We start from the raw sequence: 18374 nt of genomic DNA on the forward strand, positions 1-18374 counted from the left end.
GCTTGGCCAAAATGACCTCTCGGGCCAAATGGGAGAGGCCTGTTAGCCTATGATGCAGAGGTTCCTCACCCCTGGGCCCCAGGAAACTAAACTGAGCTCCCTTTCCTGCCCCCTCAACCCACACCCATCTCCAGGTAGAGAAGAATTGCTCAGGGAGGCATTAAGCTTTTCCTCACTCACCTTGCCTTGTGTTGTCTGTGGACCAGAAGTGCCTCACTGCGTCTGTGTTTCCTTATTGCAGGATGAGAGCCCCTCAGGCCCCCAAAGTACACTATTTTGAGAAGGTGGTAGGAAATGCCTTTGCCATCGCAATGGTCAGCTACGTTATTGCTATCTCGCTCGGCAAGATCTTTGCTCTCAAGCATGGCTACAAAGTGGACAGCAACCAGGTAAGGAGGCCTGGCCGTTATCTGGCTCCCTGGTTTTCATTACTTTCACCTTTACCCTGTCACTGCTTTGTGTTCTCTGCCTTTGCTTCTGTTATGTATTTCCTGGAGAGGGGTGGAGGAAGCGGGCACTGTAGAGCTGTGAAGAATGGTGGAGACTCGGTGGTGAGAGCGCTTCAGGAGAACCTTCTTCCTGAGGGTTTGCTGAGTACAGGTGTTGCTTCACATGTGTCTTATCTTGCATTTTCAGGATATGATTATCAGGAATTCATGACTAAGCTGAAACTGATTTATGACCAGCATTCTGCTGAGTCAGTATGAGTCAGTACAACTGATAAGTTCAGCCAGTGAAGTAATGCGGTTTTGAGAGATTGGATCATTGGACTTCCCTTTGTGTTGGCTAGGATTATTGCATTACTTACTTGCATTGCTTACTTTACTTACTTCAGACTTACGTTGTTGCTTACATTACTTGCTTCAGACACAAACCTTCATTTATTATGGACTGGCTTTTCTTTCTGTCTTGTCCTACACTGGTCTTCAACTGGCAGGTTAGGACCCGCTAATGGGTCGTGGCCTGATCCTAGGTGGGCTGCAGCAGGAGACATACCACCATGCAAATATATGGCAAATGATTAAGAAATGGGTCTCCTAATGCGAGTTTGGGTTGAAAGTGAGGCCTGAGTCTCACTGAGCTTGAAAACTACTGTTGTGCTATAATATTGTTACTGCATTTGCATGACACATTTTCTTTGTGTCAGATTTGGATTGATCTGTAGGTGCTTTCTTCTGGATGAAGTTGGGCTCCCTGACCCATCTTATCATCTGTTTTAATTTACCGTTGGATAGTTGAGTACTTATGATACAAGTGGGTCTTCAGTTTGGGGAGCATCCATATATTCTGCCTGTCAGTCCCAGGTTGGCCATTTATACACCACCAAAGGTGAGGAAACCAAAGAAAAGACCAAACAAGCTGCAGGTGTGCATAAAATTTGCAGATCTTAAACTATATGCATAGATGCACACTTAGAAATGATTGTATTAATTTTGGACAGAAATGCAGCATATCCTTTGACCTGTGTGCCTGCTCAGTCTCCGGTCCAGGTGCTGTTGATGGGCATCTTCAAGGCCTGTGTTTGGTCCTTGATCTTTAAATTGGCTTTGGGCCAGGCAGCCCTTAAAAGAGCAGGCTGCACAATAGGAACATCCTAGTCAATCCTTATGAGTTCCCCTGTGTAATGTGAAACTGGACCACAGAGCCACGCAGACTCTCAGCCCTTTTCCATGGTATGTCTCTTGCAGGAGCTGATAGCCTTGGGGCTCAGTAACTTCGTGGGCAGTTTTTTCCAATGTTACAGCATCAGCTGCTCCATGTCCCGCTCCCTTGTGCAGGAGAGCACTGGAGGCAACAGCCAGGTACGTCCCCGGTGTAAGATGTCATCTTTTTTCTGGTAGGAGCAGGTAGCAGTTTCTAAATCTAGCTGATGAGCATTGGAGCCTGGGTTGCAGAGAGAGCTCACTTGGAGCTAATGGAACAGCATGCTGGGCTAAGTTAGGTAACTAGGATTTGCCGTCCCTCTCTTGCGTCAAATGCCTAGTTCAAATCTCCCTCTCCCTGCCATTATTTTCATAGAACATAGAACACAAATAACTTGATATGCTGAGGATAGTTTGGCTATCCATTCACAGGGAACCGTACCCAGTCTGAGGGCAAGACATGAGCCTAGGGGTGCCTCCAGACCATGGGTAGGCAAACTAAGGCCCAGGGGTCAGATGCGGCCCAATCGCCTTCTAAATCTGGCCCACAGATGGTCCGGGAATCAGCATGTTTTTACATGAGAAGAATGTGTGCTTTTATTTAAAATGCATCTCTGAGTTATTTGGAATTCTTTAATATAGTCCGGCCCCCCACAAGGTCTGAGGGACAGTGAACTGGCCCCCTGCTGAAAAAGTTTGCTGACCCCTGCGCCAGACTGTCAAGTGTTTTTCAGGAGGGATTCGAGCACCTTCTGGGAAACATGGCTTTGCACAACTAAAGTAGGTTAAAGCGCTCTTTCACTCCAGTGCAACAAAGCCCCCCCCCCTTAAAAAAAAAAGAAGCAGTCCTTTTTCCAAATTGGAAAAGCAAGGGGGAAATGCACTGGATGAATGATTCATGGGAACGGGGTATAAGCACCCTGCAAGCAAATCAGGATGAATGCTCAGTAAAGACCAGGCATAGTCTAACCTCCATGTCAGCTTTGTGCAATCCAAACAGGAGGAATGTTCGATAAGTCTGGAGGAGCTCTAGGCTTTTCACAAGGAAAACGAATGGAATGTCGTCAGTAGTTTAAAAAAGGGAGGGTGTATGTGTGTGCATGGGGGGGGTGTTCCTTGCCCTTTTCTACTCCAACCAGCCTTGCACTTACTCATCTCTATGCTCTCCTCTGCAGGTGGCTGCCCTGGTCTCCTGTCTCATCCTCCTAGTGACCATTTTGAAGATTGGGGCACTTTTTGAACAGCTGCCCAAGGTACGTTAAACAAACTTGGTGCTCTCAGTCTTTGGCTACAATCCTAAACACGCGGGAGTAAGCTCAACAGGACTTACTTCTGTGTAAACATGCACAGGAGTATACTGTTTGTTTCATTTTACCTGTTGGTGGGATTAACTATTGGGGCAGGGGGTGCCTTTATATGTGCCAGCGCCATATGTATCTAGCTTGTGAAAGACAACAGCAGCAGAGGGGCACATAGAATATCAAAGAAAACTATCATTTACGCACAAGACTAAACAGCCACATCTCCCTTTAAAGACTTCACAACTATGCGATAAAAGTCTCTTTAAACTGAGACTTTTCTGTTGTTTTCTGTGTTGTGGGTGTTATGATACTCCCTGTTCTCTATTATATCTTTGCAATTTCCTTGTTCCTCAGGCCATTTTAGCTTCCATCATTATTGTCAACCTGAAGGGCATGTTCAAGCAGTTTAGAGATATCCGTATGCTTTGGAGATCCAACGTTACTGACCTGGTAAGGAAGAAAAGAGAAGCTCCATAGAAATAAGGGGAAGCCTGGTTCATCCGCTAGCCTGCTGTGGCCCTGCTTTGACACTGCTGCACCACACAATCAGCACGATCATGCAGTGCAGTTCTTGCTAAACTCCAGAACAGCAAACCAGAGGTCTGTCTAGCAGACACCTGGAAAAATATGTGAAACCAAACTGGTCCTCCCTAACTAAAATGCACAGGATTGCATGTTTGAATGCTTCCCCTCAGGAGTGGGGGTTTGGGGAATCCCTGCACATAGAACCCTTGAGTCATGAAGAAATCTCAGTGCTGGAGTTTTTATCCCAAACATTCTAGTTTTCTATGTGCCAGAATGTTTCTGCTGTTGTTGTTTTACCCAGAAATGAAAGTAGGGGCAGCATTCAAATATGTATTTCCTGCAGATCTCACTTGCAAATAATTTATATTTATTGAAGTATTTTCCAGACCCCTGCTGTGTGTCTGGCTTCGTTACCCCAGCGACTGTTTTGCCTGCTGCTCCTGGCACATGGCAGTGCCATAAATGTTGGCAACTGCAGCTGAGAGGCTTGGGCTCGTTGCAAACTTTGCAATGAAGTACAGAAAGCTCAGCTTACATGATCAAAGCAACAGCCTTCACAAAGGCTACCATGCGTCCCTCGGTGCATCCAGGATCCATGCTTCCTTGCATCTCCTGGTACATGCAGGAACAGCACATCCCTGGATGATTCCATGCATGCTCTTTAAAATTGCTGGCTTAAAGCTATTGTTTTAGCTCTGCTTTAGTTTTTAGGCTATCTTTCATATTTTGTTTGCATTGCACTATTTTATGCTGCCTTGTGTACTTCAGTAAAGAGTAACAGGTAAAGGGAGCCCTGACCATTAGGTCCAGTCGTGGCCGACTCTGGGGTTGCGGTGCTCATCTCGCTTTACTGGCCGAGGGAGCCGGCGTACAGTTGTGGCCAGCATGACTAAGCCGCTTCTGGTGAACCAGAGCAGCGCACGGAAACACCGTTTACCTTCCTGCCAGAGCAGTACCTATTTATCCACTTGCACTTTGACGTGCTTTCGAACTGCTAGGTTGGCAGGAGATGGGACTGAGCAACAGGAGCTCACCCCGTCACGGGGATTCAAACCGCCGACCTTCTGATTGGCAAGTCCTAGGCTCTGTGGTTTAACCCACAGCACCACCCACGTCCCTTCAGTAAAGAGACAGGGGTATAAATATAATAATAATGCATAGGAGCACCCAGGGGCTCCACAGTAGCCTGCACAATGTATATTAGCCACCCTCCGCCACCCACTGGATAACTCTGCAGTTGCCATGGAGGCAATAGACCTCTGTGTCATTACCTTGAAGCTTCTGAACAGTCCCAATGGCTTGGTGCAACAGGGAACAGTTGTAGATCAGGACAGACAGTTGCATAATTCAGCAAGTTTTCCTTAAGTCTTCTGTTGATATTTGGGGCAATTGTACTTACACTTTCTCTATTGTTTCTCTCTCCCTCTCTCTCCCCTCCCACGCTCTGCAGCTGATCTGGGTTGTAACCTTTATAGCTACTATTGTGTTGAATCTTGACATGGGGCTGGGGGTTGCTGTGGCCTTTTCACTTCTCACCGTAATCTTCCGGACCCAGATGTGAGTATTCCTTGGCCTGCAAAGGAGAGGGGGAGGTGGGCTTGGGAATGGCCCTTTGCCAGGTAGCAGAAAAATGGTAGCATTCTGGTGCCACCTCCTGGTGCCACTCAGTTAAAATGTCAGAGCTGAGCCAGGAACCCAGAAGATCAAGCCAGGAATCAGAGCCAAAGCAGAGAGCAAGGCGTAGCCAGGAAAGATGTATCGTTACCAGTAGTTTTAGCCTGAACAGAAGCACTTCATAGCCCTTCTTCTTAAGGACAGCCAGTGGCCAGACATTTGGGAAGAAATAAATATTAAAGGAACTGTGTTAGTCTTTGGCATTCATCAATGCAGCTGTCTGTAATGATGAAAGTGTGGTAATGTCTGACCAATGTGTTCACCTCCCAGGGAGATACTTCTAGCCAGAACTGACACTTATCATAATTTCAGACTGGTGTATTGAACAAGTTCCAACTTTCACCCATATGAATTTGGCAACTTCTCCATCAACATAAAATTCCAGGTGTCATGAAGTTGTTGCTAAGTAGACTGAACAGAGTCTTTGCTAATCCCTCTTTTTCCATCTTCTCTAAGGCCCCATTATTCCATTTTAGGACAAGTGCCCACAACTGATGTTTACAGAGATGTAGCTGAATATCAAAAGGTAAAGTACATTTGGAAAATGACTCGGGGAGATGACTATGGAGGGGCTATGTAGAAAATGGCATGTGTGCTTTGAAAAACAAAGCACTGTGCTTCCTCTTGGACCAAAGCAAACATGAGCGGGAACAGCCAGGAAGATGTGCATGCCTAATGGAGGGCTGGGATGAGACAATCCCAAGATGCAGAAGGGTTTATCCTTCTCAAGCCCTTTTGCTCACATCTTACTAGGAGCAACCTCTGTTCAACCACAAAGCATTTCACCAAGTGCTGTCTCGAATCCAGATTTCTAGCCACAGAAATTACATGCCCTGTAAAAAAGCCTAGCCTTTGTTTGTTTGTTTATCAAATACTTATTCCACCTGTTAGGAGGTCCTACACATGAGTAGGCATCCAACAGAGACACATGCCCGACTGGCATGTTCTCTCCCTCCTGGTCGGTCATTCTGGAGCTTTGAAAGCTTTTTCTAGCCTGAACATCACAGTGATTGATGCCTTGCAGGCATCAGCACACTTCAGGATCAGCAGAGTCTTGGCAGTCAGTGTAACAGACCCAGTAGCACAGCATTTTGGCTAAACTACTTTATTTACATATAATACATTCGGAGCATTCTAACTCAGCTCCTTCTTCATCAGCATCAAACAGCAAAGAGAAAGAGACAAAGGAACAAATGTCCTACATCACAGAAACACAGTAATACAAACATCCTGTCTCCGTCACTTCCCCCTATGTGGAATGAAAACATACACCATCATGTGATAAAACCAATCCCATGACTGCAACACGGGGCAAGAATCCTAACAAGAAGCACAGGAGATCAACTTTCTGCTTTATTTTCACACCACCACTTTGAGGGATGTTATATTGTAATTTGTCCACAGCGAGCTGGTGAGCTTTGTGGCTGAGTGGGGATCTGAACAAAAGTCTCCCTAGGTTCAAGCTACTGTGACACCATACTAACTCCTTGTTTTGTTCTGTTTCTAGGCTGAGGAGATCCCAGGCGTGAAGATTTTCCGCTCCTCTGCTACGATCTATTTTGCTAATGCTGACTTGTATGCAGAAGCCCTAAAGAAGAAGGTGAGGAGGGTTCAGAAGATGTCCCTCATATTTTTGGGGGTGGCAGAGGGTTTCCATGCTGACCAAATGGCTAACCAAATGGCTTTGGACTGTATTCTGCTTAGAGGGAAAAGACAAACAAATGCAACAGAGTCTCTATTCCCACAGTACTCTTAGTCCTCTCTACTCCGATTTTATATAGAAAGGAAAGCCATAGACTGAAGCCCTGTTTAGTCATTCTTCAGCTCCACCATAATCAGCATGCAAAGGCCACCAGGATGGGTGTGTGTGTGAGAGAGAGAGATTGGGTCTTATTTAAGGGTTGCTGCTGGGTGGGACAGCTATAAGATTTTTGTTTTGGAGAACAGTGTTGTTGTTTTTCATTTTGTTTTGCTGCTGTTTGGATTATGTTCTTATATTCCTGTTGCTGGGCCTTTATATTAACTATTTGCGGGTTCTTTAATCTTGATATATATTCACTAGCATGAGCCCATTTTGATTAGCCTATTAATATTTGTGTGACAGTTTGATTTTTGTTAGACATTATAGTTGCTCGAGCAACATTTCAAGATAATTCACTGTTTTATTATGTACACTTTTCCAATATTGTGATCTGCTTTGAGCATCATTTGCCATGGAAAAGGGGCATACAATTAAACTCACAGTGATGGTGCCTAAAAGATATTAGCATAGTTAGCAGACAAACTATCCTGGGGAGGGAATTCCACAAGTGAGATACCTGAGCCAAATAGACCCCCTCTGACAATAGCTGATGGAGGACACTGGAGGAAGATCTTAGTGTTTGGGGAGGTTAATACAGGAGAAAAGAAGTTCTCTCAGACATCTGAATCCAAAGCCAGGATGGGCTTTGAAGGTAAGCACCAGTGCTTTGAATTGTGCTTGGAAACAGATTGGAAGTCAGTGGAGTCCTTTAAGAACTGTCAATACATGTTTCCCAAAGTTTTGGTCCCAACGAGTAGCTTAGCAGCCATCTTTTGACCTAATGCAGCTTTCATGCAGTCTTCAAAGCCAGCCCTATGTACAACACATCACACTGGAGGTTATCAGAGTGTAAATAGCTGTAGTCTGCTTCTCTCTATCTTGGAAGGGGCACAACAGTTACACTGGTCTTAGCAAGATTCTTCATGCCACTGTCAATGCTTGGTCCTCTGACAATAGAGCAGGATGAATTGGCAGCACCTAAATTACTCACCTGATCCATTACCTGAGGCCACTTGGGCCTCATTTGCAGAAGCCAAACAGAATTCATAGTATGAAAGAGGCTCATAGACCATGGCTATGGGTATCACTATATAACACGTACAAGGAGCACATAGGAAGCAAGCAAATAGGCTAGAGTGATCTATACCTTGCTAAAACCAATACCTTGCTAAAACTGGTACATAAATATATGTCTTTTTTTCAGTGTGGCTTTGATGTGGACCGTCTTGTTGAAAAGAAGAAAAAAGCCCTAAAGAAGAAGCAGAAGAAAGACAAGAAGGAAGCCAAGAAGGCAAAGGTGGACCATTTTCTTCTAAATTACTAATTAGTATGTTTCCATGAAGTTTATTGTGTGTGTAGTTAATTCATAAATAATTTGAGGCAAGAAGGAAAGGCGGCTAAATCCTTGTTTTCATGTGGGGACCTGTTCACACATGACACTAAGCACACTTTCACTAAAAGGACCTTGGGTGTTTTGTAAATACTTGCAGATTTTGTTAATACAGCCTAATCCAGCCATGTTTTAACTCGGGGATAGTTAGACTGTAGCCCTTCAGGTGCTGTTGGACTACAACTCCCATCATTCCCAACCACTGGCCATGCTGGTTGGAGCTGATGGGGATTGGAGTCCTCCAGCATCTGGAGGTTCACAGGATAGTTACCCCATTTTCAACCTGAAGTGAGATCCATTTAGGTGGGGAATCTTTTTCAGTACAAGAGCCATATTCCATTTTGGCAACCTTACAGTGGCCACAAACCAGAGGTCAGCAGGGCCAGAGGCAAAAGTGGCCAGAGCAATGACCAGTAAAGTGGGTCTAGTTTCTACACATGCTCACACGCCTTGTTCTATCGTGTATGTCATAGTTCAAGGACATCTTCCAGCCACAAGGGCACAGGGTTTGAAGCTTTCCATAGAAGCTCAAGCAAGATGTAACTTCCCTGTTCCTTCTGCCCTGCTGTTCTTTGTCCCAGAAGTAATTTATGGAGGTTCTCAAAATGTCACATGGGGACACAATTTCTTTGAGTTTACTCAGACTTCTGTTCTGCTCTTGTTTTGGTAACAGAAAATGGCTTCTCAGATCAAAACAGTGTGTGACTCTGGGAGCAACAACCTGGCATTTGTGAATATAGATATGGAGGCAAGGCCACAGGTATTTATCAATCTGGGCATGAAAGAAAGTTGTGGTCAACATTTCCAGGAGCAGGCATTTAACATGATCATATGAGTAAAACCCATATGATGACGATGATGATGATGTTTGGTACCATGGGGAACAATCTGGATTTGTTGTCTCAGGCACCAAAATGTGTTGGTCTGTCTCCAAGTAGACTTGCCGCAAACCTTCATACTGTTGATGAAGTGACTCCCCACCAGAGCTGCTAGAAAAGCTGTGGCACAAAGAGAGGGTTGCAAAACACAAAGTGACCTGGGCTTTCTGGTTGCAATCAGTTCTATGCCTCTTCTTCACTGAGGAGGTTCCCCACTGCAAGGTCTGTACGCACATCTTCCCATTGGCCTGGTTCGCATGTCATACAAAGTCAAACCATGGCTTAGTGGAAATGTGCTGGTTCCCAGAGAAGAGGCTGTGGCTTTTTTGCTCCTCTCCTGTCACTCTGCTGCTCTGCTATGCCCTAATTTGGCTTAATGTGTCATGTGAACCTAGTCTTGTGAGTTAGCGCTCTCCAGGCTGACCACAAGTTATAACCAAGGTTTGTCCTGAACTACAAGCCTGGGTTCTGACAACATGTTAAGTGAAATCATGGCTTCACTCAGCACAGCAACAGAACAATCGCTGAGGAGCCCAGCAGCTGCAGTTTCCTCCCGAGAGCCCACGAGATCCTGCAATGCCATGACTTGGCTTGGCATGACATGTGAACCAGGCCAATGAGAACAGAACCTGTTGCCTAAAGGATTTTTTATTTTGGACAACTCATAAATTGATTGCAATAAATGGAATAAAGAAAAACAATATGAGATACAAAATATCCAATAGGTGGCCTACCTGTACAATGAAACATCCCAAAGATGTCAGAGTCCAGCATATTATGAGGGAGATGGAAACCACCTTTCAGTGCCAGATTTAGGGCAGTGCGGGCCATTCCCTTGCACAGGGCTCCAAGCCAAGGGGGAGCAAAATTGAGATGTTCCATAATTGAGAAGATTCATTTGGGGGTGCCAAATTTTGGCCATATTACAAAAGATTAGCAAAGTCCACCCCTGCTCCTTTTCCAAAAGGGCTGTTCTTACGGCTGCAGCTCTCCGTACATCTTCTGAATAGAGATGGGTGAATCTGCCAGTTTTGGTTTCTCTTAGTTCCTCATTTCCCCAATCTTAACTTCAATTATCCACATTCCCACATCAGTTTGTGATTATTTTTTAAGTCCTTATGAAAATTCAGCAGCATTTCAGTTCAAACTTCTAATATATGCATTTTTTATGTAATTTTGCCATATATGCAGATTTTATGCAAAGCATATTTTCCCTTAATATGAATCACTTTTGTCATATTAATATAAGTGTGCTAACATATGCATTTTTAGGCATGCTTTACTGCGGTATGTGCATTCTTGTGCATGTTGCTTGACTAAAGAAGTGCACTGCGAAATTTGCAGAAGTGTGAATTTCCAAGGGTGGTTGTGTTTTGTTTCATGTAGTGTTTTTGGAATGTGCAAATTAAATGTGAAATGAATTGAATTTCTCACCCACCCTTAGTGTTGCTGAGACACCCTATGAGCAGAGCCAACCTGAGAAAACCCTATGGCCAGAACACTGTTTCATGTTGGGGGAAAATACTGTGATTTTTCTTTCCTCACAGGAGCAGGGAGATGACACAGCAGCCACTGCTGCTAATGGAAGTGTGACTGACTTGGCCCCCCAAAACCAGAGCCAGCCACAACCTTCTGACAAACCCACTTTGCATTCCCTGGGACTGAAGAAGCCTCCTCTTCACTCGCTCATCCTGGACCTCACCCCTGTCAACTTTGTGGACACTGTCTGCATAAAGACCTTTAAAAACGTAAGGAGGGGACAACCACCAGAAGAGGGACACCCGTCATGAGAGAGTTGTTCTGTGTGCAGCCAAATCTAAAGGCAAATTGCCTCATGAGGAAGACCTCTGGAAAGGGGGGGGGGGTTCAGATGGCCTGAGCTGTTTGACTGCCAGCTAGATGACTCAGAGCCAACTCCATTTGAGGTTAAATGCAGCTTTGCATCTAAACCTGTAGGTTTCTTAAAATACAGACAGCACCAGCTGAAGGTGCTGTGAGAAGGGGATTGATATGTAGCAGGATTAGAGAAGGAATTAAGCCCTTTCCTCCCCTACTGGGGTCCTGAGGAAAATCCCTCCTCTGAAGCTGATGTTTGTTTTGGGGTTTTGTTTTTTGCATTCCCCACTGGTGATAATACTAACTTTAAAGGAGAGATTTAACATCGTGTCTCGTTGGCCCTTCAAAAGGGGTCTCCAACAAACTGTGGCTTCGATTACATTGTGATGGCTAATCTGTGCTTCTGAACCTTGCTCATCACCCGCTTTCATCTGTTAATTGCTTCTCTCTCTCTGCCAATCACATCTGTCACAGAAATTACTGGCATGTAAGACACCAAATAATCCAAATCAGTCAAATGTGAGGAAAGCATTTTATTTTCTCAGTTTTTCTTTGGCAGACACCTTAACCACCACCCAATGGCCATTACTACCCACATAAAATTCACTGATTTTAGCAAAAGATTGCACAGGGAGGTCCATGCAGATAACATGTGGGCTTTGTAGAATAACTTCCTAGTATCTGAAGCTGCCCTGCCGTGGCAGGATAGGCAAATGCAACCCCTCAGGTTCCTGCAAAGCATCTTGTCTCAGTTGTTTTTTCTTGTTGTCCTTGGCAGATATTTAAAGATTTCCAAGAGATTGAAGTGGACGTGTTTCTCGTCGGTTGCCATGGTAAGGAATTCTAGGAAGTCACGGGTGAGCCACACTGCAGTAAGCAAGTCATAGCCTGTCAGGGGCTGGACTGGGGAGGAATGGTGGGAGCCACACACACCCTTCTCCTGAACCTTCCCAAGGGCAGGAGGACAGTATTGATTTAGAACAGTGGTTTGCAGAGGGGCATAGTCCAGAGGGGGAAAGCTGGGAAATACTGGGTGAGGAACAGCTAGAAGAGGAAACACCAAGAGAGACGGCTGGCAGATTCAGTATCTTTGGACAGCATTCCTGGACCTCCCTTTGCCTAAGACTAGAGTGGTTTGAGAGTGATAGAACAGAGAGCGCAGAGGCAACAAGCTCAGGTTACCTGACGTAGGAGTGACGTAGATTAATGGGGGAGGAGAGGGTGAGCCTGTACAGTGGTACCTCGGGTTACATACGCTTCAGGTTACAGACTCCGCTAATGCAGAAATAGTATCTCGGGTTAAGAACTTTGCTTCAGGATGAGAACAGAAATTGTGTTCTGGCGGCGCGGCGGCAGCAGGAGGCCCCATTAGCTAAAGTGGTGCTTCAGGTTAAGAACAGTTTCAGGTTAAGAACGGACCTCCAGAATGAATTAAGTACTTAACCTGAGGTACCACTGTACTGGGAACAATGCCATTTCTATAAGAGATATGCATTCCTTTGTCTCTCACTGTGATTATTAAAGAAACTAACTGGTAAGAACACTCCTTTCATTTGATCTGCTTCTTCACTGCCACCCGGGGAGGGATCCGATTCCCCAAAGCCGAACATAACCTGAGAGTGTGTGCATCTTCTATTGCTCGTGATTCCTCCATTCTCGGCCTTGTCCTGGATGCGCACTTCCTCCTGCCCTTTGGACTTCTTCTATTTCATAGTCACATTATTCCATCAAGCCTTTGAATTGGTTAAAAATGTGCTACTGAAGGGCAGAAGGAACCAGTGATTCAGATGCTGTGGCAGAGGGTCCTGGACATAAATGACTATAATTTGTGTTAAATGACAGTGGGACGCACAGTTGCTCATGCTAAAGTTTCAACCTGATGCTTGTTAACGATTCAGGATATGTGGCACAAAAGTCCTTGTATAACGCTGAGAATTCACTACATTTGCTTCAGCTGCTACTGGTTGGGGTCCCACAACATCTGGAAGGCATCACGGCAGCCGACCTCTGCCCAGTCTAAATCTTCTTCTGCCCCCCCCCCATTAGATCAGCAACTTCAAGAGCAAAAGTGTCTCCCATCTCCCCTGTAGTGGTAATAGCATCCGGGAATGGTTTAGATCAGGGAAAGGGATGAGAAGGTGAAAGACTCTTCTCCAGAGCACCAGTTCCCAGAGCAACTGCAGGGGGCTGCTGGCTAGCTAAGCAGGCACACTCCTCACACTCAGTGGGAGGTCCTAATCATAGATCTCCCACATCAGCATTATGCCTGGTTTGGCCCTAAGTGAAGAAACTGCTCTGTGCCACGGCTCTTACGTCATGCCCAATTTGTGAGCTCCCAGGGGTATCTGAGCAGCCACCACTGGAGACAAACCCTTAGTCTGATCCAGCCAGCAAATCCCTATGTTCTTGGCTTAGAGGAAAAAGCAGATGATAGGTGGATTTGAGCATTCATGGTTAGTGTGGCTGGCATCAGTTGGCGGAAGTGGGCTGAAATGGCACCCTCACGTGGCTTTTCCTTGTCTTTCCCCCTGTAGCTTCCGTCATTACCCAGCTGGAAAGAGGCAATTTCTTCAGCCAGACCATCACCAAGCAGCACCTTTTCCCATCTGTACATGATGCTGTTACCTATGTTATCAGGAACCGGGGAGAGAGCTTGCCACAAACTGTCACAGTACGTGGTTAGCCTTTTCTTTTCTTTTCTTTTCTTTTCTTTTCTTTTCTTTTCTTTTCTTGCTGGAAACTTTAGTCCTAGAAATCTCACAGGGCAATATCACATTGCTACTTCCAAGCCAGACATTCAGACCACAGTGATGGACCTGTTCATCTTCCTTGCTCAGCTCTGGGTTCCATCATAGATGTCATTAGGCCTCCCTACATTGAAAGGCCAGTGCACACTCCACAGCCAGATCTGTAGAATGCCCCCATCCATTGTGTGCTCTGCCCATCAAATGTACAGTGGTACCTCGGGTTACAGATGCTTCAGGATACATACGCTTCAGGTTACAGACTCCGCTAACCCAGAAATAGTGCTTCAGGTTAAGAACTTTGCTTCAGGATGAGAACAGAAATCGTGTGGCGGCAGCACAGCAGCAGCAGAAGGCCCCATTAGCTAAAGTGGTGCTTCAGGTTAAGAACAGTTCAGGTTAAGAACAGACCTCCAGAACAAATTAAGTTATTAACCAGAGGTACCACTATACATTGCTTTAACTAAGACACAGCCAATATACTAACCAGGAAGTTGCTTGATAAAATGTCTTCTTTGCCATGGACTACTAGTTTGCCTGAGGCAAGTCATTACTTCTTCGCCTTGACCTTGCTTCTACAACTGTAACATGGGACTTATCTTGTAGGAATTGCCATACCTGAGCAGTCATGCAAACCCCCAACATATGTGTTTTAATTGCAGGCAAGTCTGTTTGCACAAATGTTGGTTGTTGATCCGCATGTTCTGGTAAAATTATCCCATCACTTTTATTGTTGCAAAGAGTCTGACAAGAAAAGTGATGGGAAATTGCAGTAGAAATTGCAGGATAACAGCCTCTAACTGGCAGTGTTGTGTAACATTCCTGCAGACATGTCAGGATGATCGCTCAATAAGCCAGTGACATTGTATAACATCTGTGCAAGTTACTTGTAAATGCTCAGTAAACTGCTGGCCTGGAAGCTCCCTTAGAGGGGATGTTGAGAAAACAAGAAGCTATTTTCCATCCAGTTTGTATAAGAGTTATTCCTTAGGCGGATCTTGACAGCTTCTTTGATGTAAAGTCTATGACTGAACAGGTGCTAGAGGAATCTATATACATCTCTATCAGAGATATGGGTACCTCAGATAGTGAACAAGTAAACGGAAGAGAAATGTTGAGTTAATATCAGGTTCTCTCAGAAATCAATGCTAGCAACTTTATTATTCATATTCACAGGATAACAACGCCACTAAAATGTAACCAGTGGAATCATCTGCTCCTCCAATCCTCACAGAGGAGCCAGCACCTTTTCAGATGACTATATGAATTGGCTTTTATCAAAATAGTTATGTGGGATTCTCCACCACTGGGTGGTAGGAACCTGCTTTGGCTTTTTTTGAGAGAGAGAGACTTATTGGGACCTTCAAGAAACTGAGACTCGGTTGAGGGCCTTCCTGCCCACCTACTTCAAAACTCTACAGTTCCTGCCGGGGGGGGGGGGGGAGAGACCCCTTTCAGACATTGGAAGTGCCTCACTTGTTGCTATGGCTACTTTTGGATTTTTCCACTGAATCCTGCCAACTAATTTGGTGAAGCACAGGGTCATCTGCAGCATTCTCTACCTGTTTTAAGTGCCTATCAAGCTGGAGAGGCAGAACACTAACATATTCCCTCTGGGGGCCTTGAGTCCCTACTTATTCCTTCTCTCCTGGGTTGCAATTTTAAAACCATGTCCATGGAATCTCCAGTTACAAGGATCAAGTAATAAGTGATAGAAAGGACCTCTTGGAGAGCCACCATCATCCAGAGCAGAAAAGGTGGATCTAGAAAGACTCTCTATAAAGCAGCTTTATATCTTTGAACTTGCCCCGTTTCAATAGACCCTAACTACAGCTTGCTGAGACAACGTACAGGAGGCAAGGTCAAGAGGACTATTACTGCTTCTGGAAAATTATAGATGTATTGAAATAATAAATGAATGGAAGTCTGACCTGAGAAAGATTTCATGTGAAAGAGCCCCACTGGAATGGGTGGAATGTCCTGGCGCCCACCTCTTAATTTGTTTTAGATATGTGGAATCTTATATATCAAATGTCCTTGCCCATTTTGTGTGAGGTATACATTTAGCAAAGTGCGACTAACAACTGGTGTAATTGCAGAAAATATTCCGGACATACATTTTTGTTCTGCCTGAGTGCTGTTCCAGTTTTTCTAAACTTTGCTAAACTCCATTCACTTCAGAAGAAATCAATGAATGCAAACCCCAAACCCCAAGGTCAAGAAAAATGTAAATATGTACAGATTTTACTTAGGAAAACTCTTTTCAGAAATGAGATACTATGTCCTTTATTATTGTTGTTATAAATTTGTGGGGGATCCCCCCAAAACCCTAAAAATTAATAAATGGTAGGTTTTTGATTAATGGATGAAAGTACAAGCTGCAGGACTGTGCCAGACCAGGAATCCCTGGGCTGGCTTATGCAAACCAGCCTGGCTGGCCAAGTGAAGAGTAAATCTGTTAACATGACAAAAGGGGTTGGTGGGCCATCTGAGAGGAATCCATTGACCTGGGGAGACAGATGCTGCCAAGGTCATGGGGTGTGTGTGTCTGAGGTTACAGGAAAAGGGAGTCTGGTAGCAAGGGGTTCTGGGAAGGAAAAAGAGGAAGAAAGGCTGGGATCCATCTTTGGGGAGGCTGGCTGAAGGCTGGATGGGAGAGATGCCTTAGACTCCAGGGCTGCATTCTCTTGAAATGACCATGCTTGAAATGACCAAGATCTGGACTCCCGCCATGCAGACTGAAGTTGTAAATAGGTGAATAAACTGTATTTCTGAAAGCTATGATTGTTTCTGCCGTGTCTCAATTCTCCAGAATAATCTGCCCAAGTATTCGGGTGGAATGGAACAGCAGTTCATTCTCAGATGCATTCAGAGCATGGCCAACAACTAATGAGAATTTTAGACATCGCATGTAAAATAAGTTAACATTTCAAATCAAATAATGAAATGAATTATTATCCAAAAGCTGCTAATTACCATAATGGCCAAGTCACACACAAGTCTCTATGGTCCAGGCACAGAGTGGTCCAATGCACAGCCCAAAGGCCACATGTAGCCCTGTTCAGGGAAGTTTTTAATGACTGATGTTTTAATGTATTTTTAATCTTTTGTTGGAAGCCGCCCAGAGTGGCTGGGGAAACCCAGCCAGATGGGTGGTAGAAACTTCACTTAGCCAGCTTTGGGAAGACAGTATGAGGGTTGGGTGGGGGGGGCGCCAAATTCTGGGCTTGCTTCCCCCCACTCCTGCCACCACCTCCACGAGACAAGGCTATGAGCAGCCTGCAGGTTCCATCTTGAAGTACCCTTGTGGCCATCTTGGTATGAAAAGCTGGGCCACCCTGCTAGGGTTTACACATCACCCCCAAAAAGGACTAAACGAGACAGGGATTTGCACATAATGCCCTTCCTGTCCCCCTTCTTATGGCAGGGCAAAACATTTGGCACCAGCTTGTCTGCAGGAGTTGTCAGAAGGAGGTATACGAGGTGCCATCCCACCAGATTCATGTAGTGTTTACTCCTTAGCATTTTCTTCTCCTGAAGATATCTCGCAAGGCAGTGGGGATTTAAGATCTGAGTTTTCCTTCTGGTTGTACCATGGCCATGGAAGGGGAAGCGAGGCTGCTTCATGGCTCACCATTAAAGGGTACCTTCTGGTACAGAATAACACGCCTTGTATCTCACAGCTTGAAGGACAACCCTTGGTTGCCCTGGACAGAAGACAGAGAGGGGTGTGCGAAGGTGTACACACAACAGGCAAGTAAAAACTAGCTGACTGGACAATGGTAACGTTCACACCCATTGCTCTGCCCACTTTTGCTTCTTGCCCCGCCCACAACTTACAAGTGGCCCCAAGCAGGTTGCCAACAAGGGAATGTGGACCTCAGGCTAAAAAAGGCTCCATGCTTCTGCTATGCAGAAGAGCCTGATTTAGTTCAATATGACTTCCTCCCATGCAAGTACAGTAGCTATATGGGATTGCAGATAAACAATGTAACTGTACTTTTAATGTTTCAGTGTTAGCAGTTGCTAATGCAGAAAAAATAATAATCTCTATATATTCTGGCAAGCGACCTTTTGATTTCGGCCTCAAAGCTGCCAGAAGATAACTTCTTTTCAGATAAATCAGGGATGCTAAAATCCTATAAATCTAATCCTGGGTTTTATTCAACATTGTCCTGCTTTGTTTTTACTGTGCTCCTTTGAGAATCCTCCCACCTCCATTTAAGTCCCCTCCAGTGACTCAGAATTTTACCCAAAGCCCAAAGGCCCAAATGATATTACATTTGACTGCTGAGACAAAAAAATTGAATACAACCTAAATAATACATAAAAGGCCTTCATAATTAATTCACCAGGAATTTTCGGCTTCATTGCTCAATTGAGTGGTGGTGCTGGGGGTGGGGAGGCTAAAATATAATTTATTTATTTAGAAGATTTCTAACCTGCTTGTTATTTAAAATATATATATATATCCCAGAGTAGGGCACAAAATAACTGACAAAGCACGTAATAAAATGTAAGTTATGCAAAATAATATAACATTTTAAAACACTGACAGCAGCAAAACACATTGATGCAGAAG

At 44.8% G+C, this 18374-nt stretch overlaps 1 protein-coding gene across 1 annotated transcript in view; it reads left to right on the top strand.

Annotated features, from left to right (window-relative positions):
• SLC26A6 (solute carrier family 26 member 6) overlaps positions 1 to 16573 on the top strand; it is a 33822-nt gene extending 17249 nt beyond the window's left edge. Inside the window, exons 9-21 of the mRNA XM_083721368.1 lie at positions 242 to 389; positions 1689 to 1802; positions 2819 to 2896; positions 3299 to 3394; positions 4920 to 5026; positions 5600 to 5669; positions 6651 to 6743; positions 8149 to 8241; positions 9008 to 9094; positions 10760 to 10960; positions 11827 to 11881; positions 13583 to 13719; positions 14969 to 16573. Coding sequence (XP_083577494.1) covers positions 242 to 389; positions 1689 to 1802; positions 2819 to 2896; positions 3299 to 3394; positions 4920 to 5026; positions 5600 to 5669; positions 6651 to 6743; positions 8149 to 8241; positions 9008 to 9094; positions 10760 to 10960; positions 11827 to 11881; positions 13583 to 13719; positions 14969 to 14992 — 1303 coding nt within the window. The 3' untranslated portion in view covers positions 14993 to 16573. The remainder of the gene's footprint in view (positions 1 to 241; positions 390 to 1688; positions 1803 to 2818; positions 2897 to 3298; positions 3395 to 4919; positions 5027 to 5599; positions 5670 to 6650; positions 6744 to 8148; positions 8242 to 9007; positions 9095 to 10759; positions 10961 to 11826; positions 11882 to 13582; positions 13720 to 14968) is intronic.
• Positions 16574 to 18374: the final 1801 nt, after the last annotated feature.

The sequence above is a fragment of the Podarcis gaigeae genome, assembly GCF_964106915.1.
Source record: "Podarcis gaigeae genome assembly, chromosome: 2".
Taxonomy (NCBI): domain Eukaryota; kingdom Metazoa; phylum Chordata; class Lepidosauria; order Squamata; family Lacertidae; genus Podarcis; species Podarcis gaigeae.